Below are 26,844 nucleotides of genomic sequence, written 5' to 3' on the forward strand. Positions count from 1 at the left end.
TACAGGTTTTTGTTTGAACATATGTTCTCAGTTCTCTTGGGTATCTAAGAATGAAACTGCTGAGTTATATGGTAAATCTACGTTGATCTTTCAGAGGAATTTTCTAAGTGGCTACACCATTTACATTCCCCCAGGCAATGTATGATGGTTTCAATTTCTCCACATCTTCATCAACACTTGTTATTTTATTTGTCTTTTTATTTATAGCCATTCTTTTCCATATGAAATGGTATCTCATTGTGGCTTTTATTTGCATTTCCCTAATGACTAATGACATTGAGCATCTTTTCATGTGCTTAGTGGCCATTTGTATGTCTTCTTTGGAAAAATGTCTATTCAAATCCTTTGCTTATTTTTAATTGGATTATTTGTCTTTATGTTGTTGAGTTGAAAGACTTCTTTATATATTCTAGATGCTGGACCTTTATCAGACATATTATTTGCAAATATTTTCTAACATTCTATGAGTTGTCTTTTTACTTTTTTGATGCACAGCTTTTAATTTTGAAGAAGTACAATTTATCTGCTTTGTTGGGCTGGCCCCATGGCTTAGCGGTTAAGTGTGCGTGCTCCGCTGCTGGCGGCCCGGGTTCGGATCCCGGGTGCACACTGACGCACCGCTTCTCCAGCCATGCTGAGGCCACGTCCCACATACAGCAACTAGAAGGATGTGCAGCTATGACATACAACTATCTACTGGGGCTTTGGGGGGGAAAATAAATAAATAAAATTTAAAAAAAGAATTTTATCTGCTTTGTCTTTTGTTGCTTGTAGGTGGTCTCAATTAAGAGTCCAGTTAAGAGTCTAGTGTAATAACCTGGTGGAGGGATGATAGTGCTTTAGTCTAGATTGGTAGTAGTGAAACAGAGACATTCGGACAGAGTAGGGGTATATTTTTATGGTAATTATGATAATAATAGCAAACATCTTTTTCAGTGCTTATTCTGTGCTAGGCACTGTTCTAAGTGCTTTACATGTTAATTCATTAAAACTTAAATCCTATGAGATTTGCATTATTATTCCCATTTTGCAAGTGAAGAGCCAGAATGTACAGAGTTGTTAACTAACTTTTCCATGGCCATGTAGCTAGTAAGTGGTAGATATATTTACTATGATATGCTACCTCTAGGTAAAACCTATAATGACGTGTAAAGGCTTTATATCTGTAGTGATATTTCCATGTGTTTTCACTACCTTTTATGATATTAAATTTTAAAGATTATTTTACATTTCAAGTTGGTTACTCACCCAATGTAAAATTATATATGTGTGTGCATGCACATGTGTATATGTATCTATATTTGTATTTATGTGAATACATATATACACATAAATATATACATAAATACATATCCACTCATGCCTTAAGAGATATCTGGAAGAATGTGTTCCAAGATGATAAGAAATAGTTGTCTCTGGGTTGTGGGATTTATGTGTGTATGTGTGTGTGAATTTTTTTTAACTAAAATGATTTTCTCCAATAATTATGTTATTATTGAATTGAAACGGCTATATTCACCTTGAAGACAAAACAAAATATCTCCTTGCTATTGAATTTAGAAAAGAACCTTAATCTCATTGGTCTCATGTTCCTAACTCCTATCTTGTATTGCTTTCTCTTATGGGAAGGCTTTCTGTACAGTTTTCCCTCTCTGTACTCTGGAGTATCTTGTAAACTATAGGAATAATACTTACTGACCTGAGGGTCTTACCTTGTTTTTGACTTTGACTTTAGATTTCTGAGGTTCTTTGTGCTTTGAGGTCCGTGATGCTCCCACAAGAATACATTTACCACCATGATGGTACAAAACAGGTCAGCAAACTGGTTCATGGGCCATATATGGCCTTCTGTCTGTTTTTGTACATCTCATGAGTTGAGAATTGTTTTTATAGATGAGATTGGAATCTATTTGATGATACTAATACTAGCTTAGAACCCCAAATAAGCAAAATATTGCTTCTGTAAAAAAAGGATTCCATTCTTCTCATTAGTAGACCTATCTTACGAAAAAGTTATATTCAGTAAAAATTTTATCAAAATTTGTTTTCTTTCGTGTTGTTATAAGTACCTGCATGGTGTCCTTGGTTTTGCTTCTTTTCCTGCAAAGCCTAAAATGTTATTATCTGACCCTTTACAGAAAATCTTTGCCGAACCCTGTTGTAAAAGAAACCTGCGCTTGTCTCATGTCCGTATTTATTCTCTGCTTCAGTTAATAGCATTTTGAAATGCTACCTTGGAGCCACACAGTGTATCCCTTGCTGTCCAAATCTGATTGGATTGGTCAGTTTCTGAGTTCAGGATAGTGAATAGTCAATGTTTTTAAAAAAATTATCTAAATATGTTTGCTCCCTAAATTTGAGAGTAGATTTGGATAGTGCTTATTTGGTGCCTGTACTTGTTTAACTTCTGTTTATAACAGTTGCCTGATCTGTACATGGTAAATGTTATTTGCCATGATATTTAGTACTGTGGAGCTAAATCAGAGATACAGCTCCCATCTAGCTCTCCTGTTTTGTGATGCGAAAATATTAACTAGAAAAATCATTCCAAAATTGAGGCCCCCAAATCATGCAGATGATGTCATATTTTTTTTATTGCTAGTTTGCCATTATGTAAGGTCTTTCTTTTTTTAAATAATGTATGAAAAACCGCCCAATTTGTTTGATAATACCAACAGTTATACCATTTTGTATTTTGTGGGTAGGCGACTTGTTATCCTCTGTAATGTTATTTAAAGGATTAAACTTTCTCTACTCTCTTGACAGCTAATATCTTTAGCAACCGTTCTCTGCTCATTTTTGTATCCTGATGTGTCTTCAAGGTCACAGAGCAGAATCACTTCTCTAATAGCAGTTTTCTAAGTAAGCATTTAGGTGGAATTCTGTCTTCCTGCCTTGATACTGATTGTTAGCACCACCTCATATCAGAAGTAGTCTTAAAATGAAAGACGGAAACTCCTTTTCATTGACAGACCAGGAAGTGGTCTTGATTATAAGTGTTTTGGAAAAAGGTTTTAGATAACATGGTTTAGTTCCACTGTGGATGGAACGTAAATTTCTCAATAAGCCTTCAGATGTTTTTCTTTACGTATTTGATTCTGGCATGTGTTAATGCATTTGATATTATGATATTAAATTCATCTGGTCCTGAGTTTCTTTTCTCTTGCTTCTGCTATTTACACATTTCTTTGTCCTGCCCTTTCTCTTTCTCTTGCTTTTCTATACGTCTGTTTTGCTAAAAGTTATTGTAGGCAGAGTACAGGGGTAAAACACTTGTAGAATGACTTTTTATTCGTAATTCTAGAATCCCTGGGAGATAAATTTGTCAGCCTTAAGGAGATTCTTTAATTATAACATTAATGTCTTTTGGTTATGTCACAGTAATTGAAATCGGCAGGCATGTGGTTGAATTTTGGGTTTATTCGTGTATGGATAATTTTTGTCTAGCAGTATCTAGCAATGATGTGTCTCATCTTGATATAAATTTTTTATTTCAAAGGTTCCAGGCTCCTTTACAGACTTGTACTTTGATGAATACTTATCACTTTTGTTTGTGGAATGTTTCTGGAATATTAGTCAAGATTTTAATCTGAGTTGAGTCTTATTTGAAGATCTAGTATATTGGAAAGTTCGCTTCTCTGAGTGCTTGAGGAGTTTTACTTAGCTCATGTTGTTATGGTAGCTAATGTGCCTCGTATCCATATATATGTATACACACATATATATATACATTTTTCCTGTTAAATCCCACTTATCTTTAGGGGCCGGCCCAGTGGCGCAAGTGGTTAAGTGTGCGCGCTCCGCTGCAGTGGCCCTGGGTTCACCGGTTCGGATCCCGGGTGCGCGCCGACACACCGCTTGGCAAGCCATGCTGTGGCGATGTCCCACATAAAGTGGAGGAAGATGGGCACGATGTTAGCCCAGGGCCAGTCTTCCTCAGCAAAAAAAGAGGAGGATGCGCAGATGTTAGCACAGGGCTGATCTCCTCACAAAAAACAAAAAAAAAATGTTATCTTTAGTCTACCATACTTCTACCTTGTCTAAATTCCCTTTTTTTAATGCACTGTTAGATGATTGTTTTATATGGTGGAAAATTATTTCATTTAGTCGATGTAGAAAATCTTTCTTAAGTACCTGTGACTTGCCTTCTTTTTAGAGGCTATGCTTAAAAATGGTTAGAACAATGTTGAATTTTTCTTGGCTTTCTTTTTTGTTTTTTGTGAGGAAGATCAGCCCTGAGCTAACGTCCATGCCAATCCTCCTCTTTTTGCTGAGAAGGACTGGCCCTGAGCTAATATCTATTGCCAATCCTCCTCCTTTTTTTCCCTTTGTCTCCCCAATGCCCCAGTAGATAGTTGTATGTTGCAGTTGCACATCCTTCTAGTTGCTGTATGTGGGATGCCGCCACAGCATGGCCCGACAAGCGGTGTGTCGGTGCGTGCCCGGGATCCGAACCCGGCTTGCCAGTAGCGGAGCACACGCACTTAACCACTTAGCCACGGGGGCTGGCCCCTTGGCTTTCTTTTTTAAGTATTAAAGTATTAAAGTAAATGGAGACATTTTTGTTCAAGTCATCACCATTAGACTGATAGCAAGATAAAAGTAGTAAATTCAGTTTGTTAATTTGAAAATACTGGAACGTCTATATTCAGTGCCTGATAAGTGTCCTACAAATTAGTGACTAGCTTTCCTAGATCAAATCTGTGGACAGCTACTTGTTTTTGTACATAAAGTTTTTTTTTTAATATAGCTGCACTCATTGATTTACATATTTTCCATGGCTACTTTCACACTAGAAGGGCAGAGTTGAGTAGTTGGCAACAGCCAACAGAGACCATATGGCCTGCAATGTTTGCTAACCACAACAGATACATAAGTTTTTTTGTTTTGTTTTCTTGTCATTAGAGTTTTTTTTTAATTGAATAAATTTGATGTGTGACATTGCATAAATTTAAGGTGAATAGCATGTGACTTTATATTTTAATATGATTGCTGTTGTAGTCATAATTTGTCACATTACATAATTATAGTACAGTATTATTTTCTGTATTCATTATACTGTACATTAGATCTCTATGGCTTATTTACCACTCATTACAAGTTTATACCCTTAAACACTATCTATCTTAGCCCCCAACACCCCATCTCCTGGTAACTACCATTTTACTCTCTGTTTTTTACATGTTTGACTTTTTTAGATGCCACATAGAGGTGATATGACACCATATTTGTCTTTCTCTGTCTGACTATCTCACTTAGCATAATGTGCTCAAGATCCATCCATGTTGTCACAAATGACAGGGTATCTTCCTTTCTCGTGGCTAAATAATATTCCATTGTGTAAATATTAGCACATCTTCTTAATCCGTTCATCCATTGATGGGCATTTGGGTTGTCATTACAGTGTTTTGAGACCTTTTCTCTTCTGCATCCCACCTCTTTCAGGGTCCTATATCTCTGACCATTGAAGGAACTTCTACCTAATTTTCCTTCACCTACTCTCATCCCCACTACAAATCTAGTGCCCTACATTTTACTCTCAGAATCATCCTTCCGAAATTGAAATCTCGACTCCACTATGTCTTAAATGAAATCCTAACACCTCTTGCTCTGGCTTTTGCTGACTCTCATGTTGTGTCTAACATACTGAACTACTTGCCCATCATTTCTATCTATCTATGCATTTATATCTAAAATGGAATATTTGAATATATCTAAATTAGAATGTCTTTCTCTTCTTTCTTTGTAAGTATATTCTACTTCAAAACTCAATTCCAGGGCCGGCCCCATGGCTTAGCGGTTAAGTGCGGGCTCTCCGCTGCTGGCGGCCCGGGTTCGGATCCCGGGCGTGCACCGACGCACCGCTTCTCCGGCCATGCTGAGGCCGCGTCCCACATACAGCAACTAGAAGGATGTGCAGCTATGACATACAACTATCTACTGGGGCTTTGGGGGGAAAAAATAAAAAAATAAATAAAATCTTAAAAAAAAAAAAAAAAACCTCAATTCCAGAATCCGGGCCTATATAGATAATGTTTTTTGGGCCACTCCTAACCCTTCACCTTTACCATCTCCTTTTTACCTCTCATAAGTGATTTCATATTTTTCTTCCTTTTTGTTACCACTGTGCCTTATGCATAAGACAGTTATTTCACTTTTATGTATTATGTTTTCACAAATTTCTTACATGTCTTTTCCTCCTGTTAGGCTGTGAGCCCAAGGATTAGTTCTTATTCACCTCTTTGTTCCTAGTGCTTATTAGCATGGTATCCAGTGAATATTTGTTAAGTGAATGATTGGATCAATAACTTCACCTACATTGTATAATGTATTTTTTATTTTTATTATTCTATGCTTTTTAGAAGGCAAATTCATTTAGAGAAATAAAGCTGGCTTATATATCTTCTCTTATAGCTGTATAGGGTGAAACTGCCTAGGTCCCGTTTTCTGACTTGGCATTCTATGCAGCAAGGGACAGAATTCCCTACTCTAAATCTTACCAAATGCCTTATATGGAGTTTTTATTAGTATTCACCATGAAACTCATCTGTAGAATAAAATTTTTTATTTATAACCTGACCTTAGATAAATTTGGTTATGAGGCAAGCATAACCAAATGTGAATTTCTATTCACATTTGGTGATATGTGTGTGATGCTCTTAGAGAAATCCAAATAGTATCAATCATTTCTGTGTTTTTCCGTATCTCATTTCTAGGTACAAGACATCTGCTTCAGCCATGACTGTCGCTGGGTTGTGGTCAGTACACTCCGGGGGACTTCCCATGTTTTCCCAATCAATCCTTATGGTGGCCAGCCTTGTGTTCGAACACACTTGTCACCACGAGTTGTGAATCGTATGAGCCGTTTCCAGAAAAGTGCTGGGCTGGAAGAGATTGAACAAGAACTGACGTCTAAGCAAGGAGGTCGCTGTAGCCCTGTTCCAGGTCTATCAAGCAGCCCTTCTGGATCACCTTTACATGGTAAACCTGATTCTCTCTCTCTACTGAACTGTATAATCCTTCTTCCCCTTATACTTAACTTTTGAGATCTGGGATAAAATAAAACCATTTTTCTAATCTGTTCATGCAAAGACAAGATCTTAGGCTCATTTGGGGACATTATTAATTTTTTATATTATTTAATAAATTGAAGTCAATATGGTAATGGTGATCTTTACCATGCTACTTTAACTCCCTAACTTTTTCAATATATAAGGGATACTTTGTGTCATATATGAGGAATATGAAGTTCAAGACTATTTTCATAAATTTAGAGATTGAATCTCATATCTATAGGTCTTTTCCAGAAAACTCTGTCTTAAATCAGAGTCAGTACTGTAGTTTATTAAGAAATATTCACTGTTGGAGAAAATAGTCATGAGTCATATGTATTTTAGAGCAGCATTTGCATTTTATTTTAAAATATATCTCTGTGGGATTTCTATGAATATGTTGCAGGAAAAACAAAACAAAATAAACATATAGCTCAATAATTTATCTTACAGCAAATAGTCATGTAACCATCACCCTAACCAATAAATGAAACATTACCAGAAGTCCCCTTTCGTTCCCCTTTCCCGTAAAAGTAAACCATGATTCTGGCTTTTATGATAATCACTTCCTTACTTTTTAAAAATAGTTTTACTCTTAGGTAAGTTATCCTTAAGCACTGTTGTATGTATATAGATGGAATTATGGAGTATATTGTGGTATATTCAGCTTCTTTAACATTATGTTTGTGAGATTAATTCATGTTCTCTGTAGGTTTACTTCATTTATTTCCATTTCTCTTACGTATTCCATTTGACAAATATGCTTCTACTTATTTATCCTTTCTACTACTGTTGATGTATATTTGAGTGATTTCCAGTGTGGGGTTATTGTGTATAATGATGCGATGAAAATTTTTGTACTTGTTTCTTGGTGCAAATGTGTACTCATTTTTGAGTGGAAATGCTGAGTTATAATGTATGCAAATCTTGACCTTGGTGGGTTATACCAGAGTGGTTGTACCATTTCATTCCCATCAGAATGACAGAAAATATTTGTTGACGTCAGATGACACTTCTTCTAGAACATTGCAGATTCTCCCTGACAGATGACCAATTTAGGTTTTTAAGCATAGAGAATTTTATAGAGAGAGATTATGGTTACTCCAGAAAACAATCCTTATTTATTTAATTGATCTGAAATTCATATAACATAAAATTAACCATTTAAATGTTAACAATTTAGTGGCATTTAGTACATGCACAATATTGTGCAGCCACCGTTTCTGTCTAGTTCCAAAAACATTTTCTTTACCCCAAAAGACAACTGCATATTCTTTAAGCAGTTACTTCCCATTTCTCTTTCCCCACACCCTTAGCAACCACCAATCTGCTTTCCATCTCTATGGATTTACCTGTTATGGATATATCATATAACTGCAATCATAAAATATGTGACTTTTTGTTTCTGGCTTCTTTTGTGTAGTATAATGTTTTTGAGGTACAGCGTGTATCAGTACTTCATTCCTTTTTATGGCTGAATAATATTCCATTGTATATATATACTACAGTTTTTTATCCCTTCATCCATTGATGGACATTTGGTTGTTTCAACCTTTTAGCTATTGTGAATGGTGCTGTTATGAACATGTATGTACAAGTATTTGCTTGAATACCTCTCTGCAATTCTTTTGGCTATATACCTATCCTTATTTGTTTTAGCTTCTGCTTGAACACATATTATTTTGTAATACCTAATCCATTCTAGATATATATTTTCTGTAGGAAGTTTTAAGATAGATTGAAAAAGTAGACAGGTAAATGGAATCCTGGGGAGAAATTCTGTAACTCAAAAAAATTTGAGGGGCGGCCGCATGGCCTGGTGGTTGGGTTTGGCACACTCCACTTTGGCTGCCCAGGTTCACAGGTTTGGATCCTGGGTGCTGACCTACACCACTCATTGGCCATGCTGTGGTGGTGACCCACATACAAAAAATAGAGGAAGATTGGCAAAGATGTTAGCTCGGGGCGAATCTTCCTTGAGCTAAAGGAGGAAGATTGGCAACAGATGTTAGCTCATGGTGAATCTTCCTCAGGGGGAAAAAAAAAATTCAGGACCTCTGTTTTCTCCTTAGATGATGCTTTATGCTTTGACCCTATTATTTTTATGAGAACAGTTGTTATTCATGTATATTTAACTTAACTAGTGACCCATGATCTTCAAGGATGAAAATCTTTTAGAACTAGTCCTAAGTGAAAACAGTCATTTAAAAAAGTATTTAGAATTAAAAAAAATGTTTAGAGAGCTATGAGATATTCATATTTTCAGTCATTTGCAAGAAATTTTACTTCAGAAATAAGTGCTTACATTTTAGGTGTAAATATTTTGTCACATAATTAGGTGGTGGTATAGGTTCTTTGAGGACCTTTGTGTTTGCGTTGAATATTTTTCTTAACTTAAATTTCACCAAACACTTCATGGAGAGAGATTCAGAGTGCATGTGGGGCAGCTAGGTTGACCAGAGAACCAGATGTACTAGTAGAAAAATTAGGAAAGATTTATAGTCCTTCTGTTTATACATCTTCAGAGAGTATTCTTTTGAGCTTCTTTTTTCTTCTTAGTTTTCCTTCTGTATTAAGCATACCACATATCAGGTTCTGTGCTAGGCTTTGGGCATAATGTGCACAAAATATTAAGGTCATCTCTGCCTTCGTGTGTCTTCTACTCCAAGGAAAGCAACAGATATTAAATGACTGAACAGTTACCTTTCAATATATTTTTGCTAATGGGTGTAAAATGCCAATCAATTAAGGATTTGTCATTTGTAAAACAACAAATAGTTGAAGAGCAATACTTGATTTCTGAGTCAAAATATACTATTTTCTCTCAGCTTCATTGCTTCACAGCTCTCTTCATATTTTTTCACAAAGCTAACAGAAGATATCTGAGAGAGGAGATTATAGACTGTTTGACAATGCTGTTGTACTTAACATTCCCTTTGAAAGCAAGGAATTTCAGGAGGCATTTTCCTCCTGATAACATGTTAAAACTTTATTATGTTGGAATTTCACCCCATTACACTGTGTAGTTTTTCTCATTTTTAAAGCGCGGCCATTAGAGCACTGGTCATTTTTCTTCATCTTCTTTTTGGATCTTACATGTCAAAACAAAATGGGCATTGTTGTTGGTTAGTTCTAAAAATGATGTATTTACAGTTTGTGTGGATAAACAGTCTGATGCTGGTCAAAAACAATGTAAACCTTTGAACAGGGAGGGATTCATCTTGAAAATGAATCATGCTTTGGCGGTATTACCGTTGTTTGTCTGTGCTCTTTTTAGCAAAGTAAAGGAAACTGTTAAATAACAGTTGATATAGGGATATTTCCTTTTTACTCTCTGGAGTCAATCCAGTTTAGGTTAGGATTATTTTATCTATTCGCCTTTTTTTTTTTTTTACCTAACAGAGGATGTTTATTTATTTGAAATATATTCTCTGTAAATATCTCTTTCATTTCCGATCTCGTTGCCTGCACCTTAGTCTATGTGAAGGATTCTTAATTTAAGATCCATAAACATGAATAGGAAAAAAATTACATCTTAGGTTTACTATCCTCTAACCAAAAATTTAAGAAATTATAGACGACACACAACAGTAATGTTAGCAGTACTTGTGACATTGTCACCAATAAAAATGCATATGTTTTCAGTCACATCTGTGTGAAATATATATGTCTTGAAGTGTTTTGAATTACTGAAATATATTTTGAAATATTTGTTTATATTTGTCATTGCTTTGAAACTATATATTATTATTTAATAATACTGATTTTAGTATTTATTACATATATTACTATAGCAGAACTTAATTTTTAAAGTATATTGATAACTGTACTTCAAAATATTAGGTTTCCTTTGTAATTCTACATATTTTATTCCATGCATTTATAAGCATTATTCTGAGAAAGAGTCCACAGGCTTTCCCAGACTATTCAAGTAGTGCATGACACAAAAATGATGAAGAACCCCTGATCATCGTTTCTTACTTCATCTGTTTCAATAGCCTGCAGCCTTTTTTTTTTTTTTTACTATCACAAGCATTTCCCTTGTTACCTATAAATATGATTTTCCACTTTTCTACTTAAAATCTTTGTGTCTCGCCATACTTTGAGAATGTTAGAGAAGGTCCCATTTTATTTCCAGCTTCCTGTCTCACCACACCTAGATGTCTGTACCCTTGCCTGCATATGCCACATAAATTCATTTCGTGGTACCTTTCCTTTTTGCATACTTTTCTCTACTTGAAATAATTGTTACCCCCTTGAATGCCTACTAAAACTCTACTTCATTATGATCTAGATAAAAATATCACTTCATCTCTCTCTCTCTTTTCTTTTGTGAGGAAGATTAGCCTTGAGCTAACATCTGTTGCTAATCCTCCTCTTTTTGCTGAGGAAGATTGGCCCTGGGCCAACATATGTGCCAGTCTTCCTCTACTTTATATGTGGGATGCCTGCCACAGCATGGCTCGACAAGCGATGGGTAGGTCTGCGCCCAGGATCCGAACCTGCAATCCCTAGGCCGCTGAAGCGCAGCACACAAACTTAACCACTAGGCTACTGGGCCAGCCCCTCACTTCATCTCTTAAGCCTCTCTTAATCATCTCTTGATGTTGTGTCATCTGTATCAGCCTTGATATTGGCCCTCTGAACATACTTTCATTATAATATGTTAATTGTTCACTGACATGCCTTTGTCTCCCATTAGATTGACCTCCATGAAGACAGAGGCTTTTTGTTATTTCTATTTGTATCTTGGCACCTCACATAGTATTTGGTAAAATATAGACTCTCACGCTTTGAGCCAAAGTTTTCAAACATCTTTAGAAGTTCTTCTAATAAAAACAATTTAGATTTAAATTATTACTTGTCGGAATGAATAGCTTTTCATTCATGGTAACATTGCTTTTCATTTTAACTTCTGTAAGATACATTCATTTATTCAACAACTATTAATTAGTGTTCACTATTTCCAGGCACTGTTCTTGAGCTCTAGGAGTATAGCAGTGAGCAAAACAGGAAATCCTCCCTGTTCTCATGGAGCTGACTTTCTAGTAGAGTGGTATGAATGATAAACAGGATAGATAGAGAGATAGAGAGATAGTTTTAGTGCTATGGAGAAAAATAAAGGATGGAAAGGGAATAGAGATTGCCTGGAGAAGATTGCAATTTGAAATTAGAATGCTTCCTGCAGGCCTTACTGAGATGATGACATTTGAACAAAGATCTGATGGAAGTGTGGGAGAAAGTCATGCAGACATCTGAGGAACATGTTCTAGGCAGAAGGAACAGCGAGTGTGAACTCCCTGAGCTAAGAATGTGCCTGGGTTTGTTCAGAGAAGGGAAGGGAGGCCAGTGTGGCTGAAGCACGGCTTGCAGGGTACATGGTGGAAGATGAGGTCAGAGAGGACATGTGGCCAGGTCGTGTCAGCCTTTGACTTATACTCAGAGTGGGATGGAGAAGCTGTGGAGAGTTTCGAGAATAAGAGTGACATAATAAGACTGTGTTTTCAGCAGGAGAGGAATGGAGATCTGTACTGAGAATGCACAGTGTGTAGGTTGACAAGGGTAGAAGCGTAGAGAGCTGTGTTTTCAGCAGGAGAGAAATGGAGATCTGTACTGAGAATGCACAGTCTGTAGGTTGACAAGGGTAGAAGCGTAGTGAGACCAGTTAGGAGAATATTGCAGAAATCTAGGTGAGAGAAGACAAGACTTGGACCGAATTGTTTATAGTGGATATGGTGAATAGAAATTGGATTCTTGATACGTTTTCATGGTAGGGATATCAGGATTTCTGGTATATTTTATGTCAAGTATGAGAGAAGAGAGGAGTCAGGGTGACTAGTCAGGCATTTGGCCTGAGCAGCTGGAAGGGTGGGGTCTCCATCAAATGAAATAAGGAGCACAGGGTTAAAGCGGGTTTGGGGATAGGGACAGGATCAGGAGTTTTGGACATGTTTAGTGTAAGATGTGTCTTTGACCTCCTGGTGATATTAAGGAGGAAGTTGGTTTTATGAGTCTGGAGTTCAGTTGAAAGGACTAGGCTGAGGATAGATGTTTGGAAGGCATAGTAAAGCCAAAAGCTGGATGAGATTACCTAGTATTAAAAAAAGAGAAGATGGGGGCCGGCCAGGTGGCATAGTGGTTAAGTGCGCGTACTCCATTTCAGCGGCTCGGGGTTCACAGGTTCAGATCCTGTGACAGGATCCTGTGACAGTGTGCACTGACGCACTGCTTGTCAAGCCATGCTGTGGCAGCGTCACATATAAAGTAGAGGAAGATGGGCACGGATGTTAGCCCAGGGCCAATCTTCCTCAGCAAAAAAGAGGAGGATTGGGGCCAGCCCTGTGGCTTGGCTGTTAAGTGCGCTTGGCGGTTAAGTGCGTGCGCTCTGCTACTGGCAGCCCGGGTTCGGATCCCGGGCGCAAACCGACGCACCACTTGTCCGGCCATGCTGAGGCAGCGTCCCACATACAGCAACTAGCAGGATATGCAACTACGACATACAGCTATCTACTGGGGCTTTGGGGAGAAAAAGGGGAAGAAAGGAGGAGGATTGGCAATAGATGTTAGCTCAGGGCCGATCTTCCTCAGCAGAAAGAGGAGGATTGGCCTGGATGTTAGCTCCGAGCTGATCTTCCTCACAACAAAAAAAAAAAAGAGAGAGAAGATGAACAGGTCCCAGGCCTGAGCCCTGGGGCCCTTCAACATTAAGGAGCCAGTTGACATAGAAGGGAAAAGAAATCCTAGGCAGCCAAATGAAGAAATTTTTTTCTGAGAAAAGGAAGTGATTAATGTGTTAAATTCTGCTGATAGGTCAATTAAGATAAAGCCTGAGAAAAAGATAGAATACCATCAAATTTAATAATGTAGAAGACATGTGACTTTGATAAGAGCAGTTTTGGTGGAATGGTTGGGGCCTGTTAGGAGTGGGTTTTAATAAGAACAGGAAGAGAGAAATTGGAGATTAGTATTGACAAGTCTTTCAAGGATCATTGATGTAAAGGGGAGCAGGGAAATGTGGCAAAGTTAAAGGGGAAAGAGGAGATCGCTTCTGTTTTCTCATGGAAATAGGAATTGAAGATGGTTGCAGGTATTGGGAGCTTTGAGGAGAAAGGCAAAGGTGGGAAAATCGTCCTCTGGGAGAACAGGGATTCCTTTTACCAGTTAGTAAATTTTTGCTGAACAAAGAAACCGTTTCTTCCACTATTATTTATGCCCTAAGCAAATTCAGTTACTTGCCTTTGCTTTCCAGGTTCAACACCTTGTTCCTACGCCTGAATTGCTTTCCGCTTATTTCTTCAGGTACACGTTGAATGCATCCTTCAAGCTCAGCTTCTCTTGGCTTATGATATGTTTCCTGCCTCTTAACATATAGTGTCAAACTTTATGTATTTCCTCCTTCTGTGTGCTCTTTGTCTGTACTTAGTGCTTACTACTTTCTACCTATTATTTTTGGTGATCTCCATGACTAAGCTGTAACTTGCTTGGAGAGGCTGTTAGAGGACCTGGAGTCCGACTACCTGTGGTAGAATCTATGCTCCATGACTTCCTAACTCTGTAATCTTAGACAAATTACTTAATCTTCCTGTGCCTTAATTTTCTATCTGTAAAATGGGGATAATAATATTACCTACCTTAGAGAGTTACTGTGAGGATCAAAGCACTTCGAATAGAGTTTGGCACATACCAATTAATCTTTGAAAGATTGGCGGCTGTGATTAGTATCATTCTTGATACTGTTTATTATTGAGGAGTTATGTAGGACTGATTCATTTTTCATATTTTTGTATAGTGCTTTTTATCCAGAAACAGAATAAATGAATAATTCACTGGATAATGAGTGAAGGAAATATAATTGTGAGCTTATTGTGTAAAGGGTTTTATAGCATTATTGAACTGAGTATTGGTAAATTGACTTCTGAAATGAACGGAGACAGCAACACAAAACTGAAAGTGAAGGTAGTAGTACTTTTTCATCTGTTTTTGCTCATTTTATTATTGTACACGAGGAAATATAGTTTGGTAAGTTAGTCCACCTATTCTTGAGCCTTTGCATTTCTTTATTTTGCAAATTAGTTTTCCAATTTAGGTTCAAGGATATGGCATTCACTGTGTGATAGGGCGTTTAAGGAGTTTAGTTTTTTCCTGCTATTTCCATTGAATTAACAGAGGGATTTTTGATTCACTTCTACAGTTCTCCAGAGTTCCTGGAAGTGTCTGCTTTCCTGTTAACTCATTGGTCTTCAGGAAGGGGGTCATCTTTGAGTCACAACTTTTGGCATCTGAATTCCAGATGCTATTTCTTCCAAATGGAAGTAGTTGATGAGACTCTGAGACCTTTGGAGTGGGCCTCTGATTTCTTGGACTTGAAGCCTCCATATTTTAGTAAAGTGCTTTTAAATAACTGGCAGCATCACTTTTCTTCTTAGCATCTGTGTGATGCATTCTTTTTACCACTCTGAGACTCTGTTTATAGCCGTCATTTGATGGTTTATTGTAATGACTTACTTTTCTTGATCAGTAGTTTTCTTGATACAGACCACATCACAATTGTAAATACAAAGCAACCACACATTTCAGCCTTATATAGTTTCACCTACTTAAGACAATCAATAATAATGTGATGTTTCTTGACTTCTCTTTCCACATCACTGTTTACTTGTGGATTAAAGTTTCCATTTGTATGTTTTAATTTTTGCCAAGAAAAATCAATCGTGCACTGTAGCTCTGCTTTAAATTTTCTGCCTCATATGACATAGAGTATATATATATATACACACACACACACACACACACGTTAAATGGATAAAAATCTTCTTTTAGGCCGTCTTAGTGTAGTACCTGGGTTTTTACTGGTTATACGTGCTTGATTGTTTTAGTTCAGATGAAGTTTTGTTTCTAATTTGTTATTTTCAAATCTAATAAAGTTTTCCTAGTGAATTTTTTCGTGTAAGTTTTTTTTTATCATCCTTTTAAAAATGTTGCTATGACATTATGGTAGTTTTGACATTTACTATGCACCAAAATCATACGCATTTTAAATATTTTCATTGTTTCTCAGAGAGAGCCAGATGAGCTCTTGAGGGAGAGTGGGTTGAAAAGAGGCTCCTCATGATTAACACCTTCCGGAAAACAAGGTGCTTTCATTTCAGAAGCACCAATTTAAGAAACCACCTATTAACTAAAGATAGCATAATTTTTTAATAGACTTTATTTTATAGAGCAGTTTTAGGTTCACAGCAAAATTGAGAGAAAGTTTCAGATAGCACGGTTTTTGAGGAAAATAAAATTGCCTGTGGAGTGTATTTAAAAATTATTATATTGTCTCTAAATTATACTTTAAAATTTCGTGCTATAAAAACTGATGACACTGTATTTGAATATTTTATCTTTTTGTCTATTTCATTTGGAATATGCCATATTTTTTTTCTCTCTGAAAGTTTTCCCTTAACATGAAGGCCAGATAAGGTAGTTAGCAATTGAAACTCAGAATTTCTTGGTTTGCTTTTTACTGCTCATGAAATATTTTGTATTTTCTCTATATTTTTCACTTTGGCAAATCATAGACCCCTGGTTTCAATAGTTTTGTTTTTAAATGGTTGATAAGACATGACTCTAGAGGGCGATCTTTTCTAAACTTTCATATGATTGTAATTATGGCAACCCTGGCATGAACCTGGTGTACAATGGATGTTGATGTCTTATAAGATCTTATAATAACCCACCTTCCTTTTTATTATGTTTTCCATGATTTATTCCTCAAAGTCTTCTTAGAGAATAGGACTTTTTAAATACATTACAATCAATTAATATCCATTTTTAGTACTCCATCCAGATACCTCGCTCCTATGAATGAGTTTAGGTAGTTGAATGAAGGCAAATTTTTTAGTTAATCATTTGAGCAAGTAGTGTCTGTATGTTTTAAAAATTCCTTGCTTTGATTCTCTATATATTGCTATTCAAGGACTTATCTCTGTACTTTATGGGACTAGAGTAATTAAACTCCACTATTGAGGCATTAGGGCTTATAGTTCATCTCTGCTTCTCTTTTCTGTTAACATTCATTGGAGCTTTATTGTTTTTGTTTACCTATTTAATATATTTTTTTAATCAAAGTAATACATGCATTTATTATAAAAGTCAAATAATACCCCTGAAAAGTGGCACTCTCCTGCCCTGCTCTTCCCCACTCTCAGCTGTCATTCCCCAGAGGCTTCTTCTTTTAGTTCTTCATAGTTTCTTCCTTACTGTTTTCTTTTTTGCCCCTTTCTGGAAATCGTGTTGGATAATGGATCTCTTACATTGAACCCCTAACTTTCTATCTCTTTTGTCTTCTTGTTTTTCTTTATTGAGAGTATCTCTGGCTTTATCTTCTAACCTTCTTATTGCATTTTTATTTCTGCAACGTGTTTTTAATATCCTTTTCTCTGAATGTTTCTTTCATTAGCACATTTTTTCTTATTTTGTAGATGTAATATTGTTTATCTCTTTGAGAGAGAGTTATAATGTTTGAAGAATTTTTTTGCTCCTTGCATTATCTCTATTTCTTCTGAATTCCTCTTTCAGTTTTTTTGTTGTGATCATTATCTTTCATATTAGAGCAGTGGTTCTTGACCCTGATTGTACATTATAATTTACCTGGGTAGATGAAAAAACTGATGCCGAGGCCCAGTCTCAGACTGATTAAACCAAAATACTGACCTGAATGTCTATGAATCTTTGGCTGATCATTCTTATTTTTATTTTGTTTAAAATTTTTATTATTTATTAATTTATTTCATTTTTATTCGCAAATCAACAAACCTGTGCTGAGGAACTCATTGGAAGCTCTTTGCGCATGAGTAGTCATACTAGCTTGTAGGTTCCACTAGTCCATCGGGGGGACTGGATATTTTATTAGGGTACCCCTAATCGGTACTATTTGTAGATCTTTTCACAGTTTCCCCATAAAGCAATCCTCCGTTCGGAGTGGGGTTGAGGTGTTAGAGACTTTCTGGCAATAAACTTAGAAGTTAGTTTTCAGGGAGTTGAAGAAGTTACGTTATTTTAGTCTAGTGATTAGAATAACAACCAGAGGATTTGGCATTATCTATTTGCATGTTACCATTGCCTTACTTTTCCAGTGAGTAAGTACTTTTATAATTATGGAAGAAAATTCTGGTCAGGTTCCATTGAGATATTTTTTCAAAATTTGGTTTTAGAAAAATTGGAGAGGGAAAAGAGAGTAGGAATTAGGTTTCTTAGGATACATAATGACCAGGATCTGATTGACTGACCCAAATAAACAGATTTACAAATTATCAAACTTGGGAGTAGCAGCCATGAGTAGTCTTAAACTTAAAATCTGAGCAGAAAGTAAAACTCTGGGTGCTGAATCATATTTTGTAAACTACAAAAGAGTTAGGACAGTGGGGTCAGGGCTGTGCCAGGGCTACACTTACTGAGAAATAGAAACGATTATGGTTCTTAGCGTAAGATGACTTTTAAAATTTGGAGGAGGATGAGAAAAGGAAAGGGATTTAAGGTTCATTGAAAGAGTTATTAACATTGGATGATGTGTTTTTGCAGGTGAGAAAATTGAAGCTAGAATGAGGCACAAGAGTGAAACTATCTCAGAATGGATAGAGTGGAATTAATGTGGGCATTGTTGTTGGCAGCTTCTGAAGAGACAGGTCATTCCATTTGCAGTGTTCAGAACCATCCTTAGTAAAGAACGCTTAATAAATGTTCAATAATATTTCACTCTTGTCTAATTTTGGAGTGGATTGAAATGTGTCCACATTTGATAAAATCATGGATGAGAGAAAATATAAAAAGACAGTACTGATAAATGAATATGGTGTTCTGGCAATGATGCAGCTGATTAAGAAAAAGTGTTTTTGCTAAGACAGAAGAATTACAGGGAAGGAAGTAGAGTCATCATTTCCCAGGTGCCCAGATGTGGTCATGGTATCACTCCTCTTTGTGGTTCTCACTTTCAAGGACTTTCTGTCAGAGGAGTTTTTAACGTACACAAGTAAATTCATGGTTTTGCTTTTGGAAAAATAAGTTTAGAAGACAAGGACTTGAACTATTTATTAGTATTTATATGGTGTGCTTTGATTTCTTTTTTTTGGTGAACAATTCTCTTTCACAAATTGTTGATAATTTAGGCAGCTAAATTGGTTATGGGTTTCCTGTTTTCTACTTGAGCAGAACATGTAAGCATATTTTGATAGAAAGATATTTAAATGTTTTTAAGCTGGAAATAAAATATATGTGAATATAAAAGGTTTTATCTTTCCTGCTGTCAAAAATGCTGATTTGGCCTTTTTGCACTGTACTCCCATCTTTGTATGGTTGTTAAAATCTGTTGCTCTTTCCCATCTGAAGGAAATGCATCTTTGACACTTCTCATGACCTGAGTCATGATGCTGAAATAGAGCCAGAAAATATCCTTAACAGTCATGGGTAAAAAGAAGGAAGGCTTCCGTGGGGTGGGGGTAGGGTAGCGGGAAGGAGGTTGTGGGGAGAAGGGCATCTTTGCTATTGCTATTTTGGTTTATATCTTTTCAATTATTAGGAAAGTTGCTTACATTTTGCTACTATAGTTGTTATTCAACAGAAAATACTTTGATTTTAATATTTAATTTTTCCTTAAGTATACAATGTTCAATATATTTGAAAAAGACAAGTTCTGTAAATGTCAAATTAAATCATTTTGAGTCTTCTAAGTCTAAAAAAAAACACCTTAAATCTTGCAATATATTTAATATTTTATCTTGTTACAGTGTTTGTTTTTATTTCAAAACCAGCTTCTAATTCTTCCACATCGTATATGTTCAACAGTTTAAGTAATAAAGTTGTACTTGTTGAATGATGCACATAAGTTTCCATATATTTTTCCTTGAACAGTGAAGTGCTTCTGTTTGCTCTGTTGACATGATACAAAATGCATTGTGAGATAAGCATGGGAGATATGGGTATAGAGCATTTTCAAAAAAGAATTTCAATGAAGATTTATTTATACTTTGGGAAGCTCATTTAATCCCAAATTTGGTCTAAATGATGCTAGACTATGGGGTTTTTAATTCTGGGGATTTTTCAGTAGGGTTAAAAGTCTTTACTTCTGAGCACTTAGTCCCAAACTTCTGAGCACGATTCCGAATACTGGGAAATTTTGAGGGTGCTTAACTATGTTAGATTTAGGAATAACTTGCATCTTAAAGTAAAAGGCCCAAGATGTTTTTCTTTTATTCTTCTTATTTATATAAAGAATTTGCTTTGTCCCTGCTAGTGTTAAATATGGTCTATTTACTGTTTTGTTTGATTTTAAACAAGAGTGGCAAACTACAATCCTAATATTTAAAATTAATTAAAAATTGCTAAAATTTCTTAAATATTAAGAATTCCAGCTCTTATAAATTTTCTTCATCCCAAATCTTGGAGTGCTCTAAGAATAATAAACTAAGGTAATAAACTTCCCACTTATGGGGGGAGATTTTTTAAATTTATTTTATAAATTTGGGTTGGCTGTGTGATCGAGACTAAATTGTGCCACAAGTATAGTGGAGAGGAAATGTAGCTAAAAGATTTTCCTACAATATATTTCATTGCCTGTCCCCATACACCTTTTATCTCTGAAACTTTTCGGATGTGTTTCTTATGTTTTCCCCCGTCTGTATTCTTGCATCTTACAAATGTTGTTTCTAACTCTTGATCTCATCTCCCTTTCTAGGCTTATTTTTGCATCCCAAGGCTCCTTGTTCTAAGCCCACTTTAGTATCCTTTTAGAGTAATGCAGGCTGCCCTTGCCCTATATATAGTTTTAGCAACAGTTAGTTCCTTTTGACTCTTAATTTTTGTGTATAAACTTTCTAAATTTATTGAGTTTATTTTAGATTTAAGGAAAGCAAAATACTCATATTTACATGTAATAGTTGTGAGCACATAAAGTAAAATTAACTAGTGAAAATGTATTCAGACTAGAAAAGAAAATTTTCCTTTTCACCCTGCAAATTGTTTAATTATTTATAAATTTAGTAAATAAATAAATATATAAATTTATAAATAATTACTTAATAATGAGTGCAGTTTCAATTCTCCAGAATGTGAAGTTACTATTCAACTGACATTTAATAAGCCCCAGTGCAAAGCTCCATGCAGGCTAGTTGGTGTGTAGTGGAAAGAAGTGATGACAACGTCATTAAAAACCTCAATCCCATCTTGCAAAAAAAAGATTGGATTCTTGTTTTCAAGTCGATTTTGTGGGAGATGTCTCTTATCTTCCTACCTTCCTACCCTCCCCAAAGTACCTATAGTAATGTCTATGGTGCCGTGAACTGTTTACTTGAAAAAGCAACAAGTGTTTTTGCTTGAAATGCAGAAAGGTTTGCAGTATTTTTACTTCACCATCTATCGCTTTCAAAAAAAGTTATAGGGAGAAACAAGTCAGTGCTCAGTCAGAATTGTCCTTGAACTCTTTCTGTCTTGAACTTTTGTCACCTAAACTGTTTGGTTGTTGTGTTAACAGTCTTTTAAAAAATATGTATATATTATTCATTTTCTTTTAAATGTGTGTTCTACTCTCCTTGGCTCCTGTGAACAGGCATTGCTTCCGCCCAGTTTGGTATGGGGGTCAGAAGGCGCTGTTTCTCACCAGGGTACTGCTGTTTCCTCTTCCTACTTGAGTAGATTACAGATTATACTGGAATACGCCTGAGAAAAGGTCAAAAAGGAGGGTGAAAATCCTGGAACTGCAGCTGGGAAGCTTGTCATTCTCATCTAGGAAAGGGAAAAAAGAGAGAGAGAAAGAGAGAGAGAGAAATAGAGACTCTCATCCCAACCAAAAACAACCCACATTCAGGAAATTTTCTCATTTGCACAGGATACTTTTTATTCTGAAAGGATTTTATTTGGTTTTGATTAAATAATTATCGAGTGTTTGGCTGAGAAAGCTTTAATGTTAAATTAGATGGCAAGCAAGAGCTAAGCAGTATTTTTAACTTTCAGAGCCCAGATTTCCAGTGATTGTTTCAAAACAAGCTACCATTGTACTCTTTTTGACAGTCAAGAAGTCGGGAGCTTTTTAACTCCAGAGTTAACTTAGTTAACTCATTGGTATATTTTGAATTTTTATTCCTGTCAATTTCACAGCAGGATATTAAAAGCAGACCAAAAGTTTTGGTCTTCTGTGGAAAGCAAAAAGCACAAAAAAAGCCTCATACTAACTCATTACCCGGTTTTTACTTTGGAAAGATACGATGTAGGGACTAGAACGTCTGCATGAGGTCTTAGAGCAGGGAAATTGTTGGAAAGTGGACAACAATAATGGGATATTTGGGGATAGGACTTTTCCTATAGAATTGGCTTCTCAGGAGTGCCAGGTTGTCACATCAACATTGGCTTTAGGTGTGCCTCGTTAATCCAATTTCAGAATGTAAATGTTCAAAATAGTAGCAGAGCAAGGACACTGACAAGATCCCAGAGTGGATCTTATGGAAACATGTGGGAGAAGTGATGAGAACAGAATTTGATACTATGGTAGGAGTCTAATGTATAGGCAGGTTTCTATTGTAAACCTTCAGAAAAATGGAGTGCCTAAAGTGAATAAGGCCTGCGTCCACGATAAGGATCAAAAAGTAAGAGGATAATGCAGACCTTCTAATAACAGTGCTCCTCTATAGGGCACTGTCAGCACTGCTTGGCGTCCTTTTGGTTTTTTACAAATGAATCTTTGCCGTTTTTTCATTTATCCCTGCATCCGTACTGAAAACAAAAGACAATGCTCCTTTATCCTCTAAACGCTCCATTTGGTCCACCGTATTCCATTATAGTTGTTAGTTTCTTATACCTTCTGTTCCTAGAATCTTCCTTTGACCCCCGTTAGCAACAATCTGTAGTTTGTGCTTCTAGAAACTTATAATAAAAAATTTTCTCTTTCTCACTGATTAATACTGTCTTAAGATACTTTCTGATCTACAGTTCTGATCCCTTGATTGCTTGATGTTATTTTAATTACTTTTATTCCCCTTGATTCACAGTATAGTAGGATAGGGAAATTTTTTAAAGGGGGAGGAGGAGACATAATTACATTTGTGTCTTATTTTTCCTCTTCTTGTTTGCATTTAAGAAGAAATGCATGCATACACACAGATACACTGATGTTAACTTTAATAGTTAGCATAATCTGAAATGATCAACAATTTCAGGATCTTGCTGGCTTCAGAAATTTCTTGTAGCTGGCAGTTTGCCACATTCACATGTTCTCACATCACTGCATTCAGAAGCTAAGAATACCAACCTGGCAGCTTCTGCAGAGAGGGTAAAGATAAAACAGAAAGGAGTCTAGCTTTGCAGCCACATTACCTGGGAGTTGTTGCTGATGTCTTTTCCACAAATGTTCAAGTTTGTCAAAGCCCAGTAAATCTTGGAAAGTTTATTTTCCTTGTAGCATCTGTGTTTTATAATGGGTCTTTTAATTTGTTTTTACTTTGTCTGCAGGGATTTCTTTTGTCCGGAGTTTTCAGACTCTGTCTTTTTTTTTTTTCCTGTGGAAGTGAGTCCGTTAATGATGACTGGTTTGGGAATATGCCTCTGTGCAAAGTGACCTGACAAGCTGTTCCTCCAGTGCAGCAACAAAGCCCATTGTTATTTTCTCTCTTTACTTTTATCCTCAACTTAATCCATTTTTCCTCTGTGTTTTTATAGTATAGAATGTCTGGGAAAACATACTTTGGGACAATGCATAAATGATAAGATGCCATTTTGAAGTTAGAAAAACTTTTAGTAAACAGATTGTATCATGTCAACCACTCACACAGACAGTGATACTGTGTTAATATGGAGCTTGAGAGTTCCTTTCCCCCAAAGTATAAGGTACCTGCGGGTATTCTTCATCCAAAAGGTAGAAGAAAAAAAAAGAGCACATGAGGTTGTTTTCATAATTCCTTTTTTCAAAAATGCAAACTAATTCAAGTAAACACAGAAAGTCAGTGGTTAAACCCCAATGTGAACCATTCTGGTTTAGTGCTTTGTATTGTAACATTAAAAACAATAATAACTGTAAACAAATAAGCAACTGAAAACAAAACAAAATATCTTAGCTTTAAACATCAAGGGATGTTTTATAAATGCTGATTTTTAAATGATTTTCTATTCCCAAATACAATTCCTGCTTTAATTTATTGAGAAAACATTTTATTGGAACTTGGGAATTTTTCCCCCAAGAGAACTCCATCTATCTTGGGGACTGGTAAACCTCTAAAGGATCAAAGCTCTCGTGGATTTGGATAAAGACTCAAAAGCTCGAAGGCTTATGGAAGTTTATCTACATAGAGTAAGCCCAAAAAACTGGGATGAGAGTCTTAGAAGAGCTTATTTTCTCATGAGATTTTTGGGACTTCCTCTGTTTGGATGTGCCAGAAATACTGTGAGAATATCCATTCTCGTGGCATTTGTCACTTACAGGTCTTGTCCCAGCTGGAATTTGAAAGTATAGTGGTGTGTGAAATATTACATGTATTTTAAGGTTTTACGAAGCCCACTACCAAAACTGCAATTAAGCAGCCTCTGCTATTTTTATTATGCTCATACAATAAAGAAAAAAGAGAAGAGTAGAGAACAGTTAGTGAAGGTGACATGTAGCATTTATGTAGTGACTCTTCATTGATCTCAGAAATTTTTAATTTTACTGTTACTGTCATATATATGATATCATATGATGTATGATATATATATGCCTGAGAAGTAGAGAGCAAAGAAATAGTGCTACTGTCCCTCTCCAAAGGGAAATTGAAGCATAAAATAGAGGGACAGAATTAATCCATCTCCAAGACTTGGGATACTGCGTGTCTTCCTGCTGAACCTCGTTATATTAAGAGGCTTCAGGCTTAATGAAAAGTCTGGCTTGGAAATTCAGGCTTAATATGACCAAAAGGAAGTGTCTTAAGATCTATTCTTAGAGTTATCAAGTCTAGTCTCCCGGCCTAGTCAACATGAGACTAAGCAGAATAGTGAAAGCCATGGATTCCAGCATCTGGCTATCTTCTGAAGTACTTTGAGTCCCCTCCAAAATTAATTTTTTTCTATAGATCATAGGGCAATATTTTCCTGTACTTCCTGGATGTGGGAAAAAATATATTTCCTTCATTCATTCAGCAAACATTTATTGAGCTGTCAACGATTAGTAAGACATTACCCCTACTCGAGGACTCTCTAGTTTTTGTGGAGGATAAATCTGGAGGTTTGTTAAATTCTAGCTGCATTTTCAAAGAAAATCCATGACACAAGAGATAGTGAAAAATCATTTTTAACCAAAGACTTTGAACAATAGAAAAGAGAAGAAAGGATCATTATACTATTTTTGTGCATTTGATTTATTGAGTATGAACTTTCATTTTAAAATTTGGTGTTTTTTAATGTATATTTTTTACATGTAGATCATTTGTCAGCTAATGAAATTTCTTGTCTAAGCTAGTTCCCTCATTTTACTAACTCCTGATATAATTGTTCACACATCTCTCATCTTATCCTTTATTTTCTGTTAGAAAAGTAAGGGTAAGAAGATACAAGTTCCTTCCTCTATGCTCAAAATTTGTATACCTTATCTCCCTTTTTACGTTGTCCCTCTCAACAACAGTAATAAAAATGTTTCCTTCCTTTTTGTTCCTGAGACATTTTGCAGATACCTTTATAAGAATGTTTTCTCCCATTTCAAATTGTTTGTTTATATATCTTTTTGTCTCATTATGTTATGAACTCTTTAGGAGTCCCTTGGGCTTATTCATCCAGGACTAGAACAGGGCCTCATACCAGTAAGGCTCAAAAAGTGTGAAGTGAAAGAGTGAATGTTGAATGAAACCTTTGTTTGGTACAGTATCTCATCTTGTTAATGTCTTCTTTTCAGCTCCAAAATCCTTAAAGCTGTGTTCTATATCTATTACCTTGATCATTCCCTATCAATGTTCCCTTTACTTATCCCTTTCTATCTGACTTTTCCACCTCTTTACTGAAATTATCCTATTGAAGATTACCAGAGTTAGTAGCTTTCTGTCTGAATTTGTCTTCCTGAGCTGTGTGATTGTTGACCATTTTATTAACACATTTATTCTTTCATTAAAACTATTTTTTTGCTGAGGAAGATTTGCCCTGAGCTAATGTCCATTGCCAATTTTCCTCTTTTTTTTTTGCTTGAGGAAGATTAGCCATGAGCTAACATCTGTGGCAGTCTACCTCTATTTTGTATGTGGGTCGCCACCACAGCATGGCTGATGAGTGGTGTAGGTCCGCATCCGGGATCTGAACTCTCGAACCTGGGCCGCTGAAGCAGAGCCCACTGAACTTAACCACTAGGCCATGGGGCCAGCGCCCTCCTTAAAGCTATTTTTATAAATTGCTTACCATAACCAGTAAAATATAAGACAGACACTTCCCCTATTCTTATGAACATAAAATCTACCCAACTTGACTCTTTCAAATGGGGTGGGTTTCAGAGGCTGCATCATCAACACCGACACCAAGAGTAAAAGCCCATAAACACTTGGGTGTTGCTTGATAATACAGTAGCAGGCTGAGAGAGATAGGTCTGAAGTTCCTTGTATGCTATTCTGAGGTGGTCCTTTATCCTGGTGAGCCAGTGAAGGGTTTTAAGTCATGGCTAAACCACAAGAGTTAGAGCTTCTCAGTACATTACTTCATTTTTCTAGGCCACTCATCCTATCTGTAAAGTTCAGTGATCTCAAAATCTGTACGGTTCCCTTACTGAAGAACTTACCTAAGTTCCTACTCCTCTGCCTCATTTGAAAGGTTCTTCTAA

At 36.2% G+C, this 26,844-nt stretch overlaps 1 protein-coding gene across 7 annotated transcripts in view; it reads left to right on the forward strand.

The window, feature by feature from the left end:
* BCAS3 (BCAS3 microtubule associated cell migration factor) overlaps nt 1-26,844 on the forward strand; it is a 559,119-nt gene that overhangs the window by 213,195 nt on the left and 319,080 nt on the right. For all 7 annotated transcript variants that reach the window (XM_058560481.1, XM_058560485.1, XM_058560483.1 and 4 more), the window contains exon 15: nt 6,717-6,981. In XM_058560481.1, coding sequence (XP_058416464.1) covers nt 6,717-6,981 — 265 coding nt within the window. The remainder of the gene's footprint in view (nt 1-6,716; nt 6,982-26,844) is intronic.

This window comes from Diceros bicornis, chromosome 18 (assembly GCF_020826845.1).
Source record: "Diceros bicornis minor isolate mBicDic1 chromosome 18, mDicBic1.mat.cur, whole genome shotgun sequence".
NCBI lineage: Eukaryota > Metazoa > Chordata > Mammalia > Perissodactyla > Rhinocerotidae > Diceros > Diceros bicornis.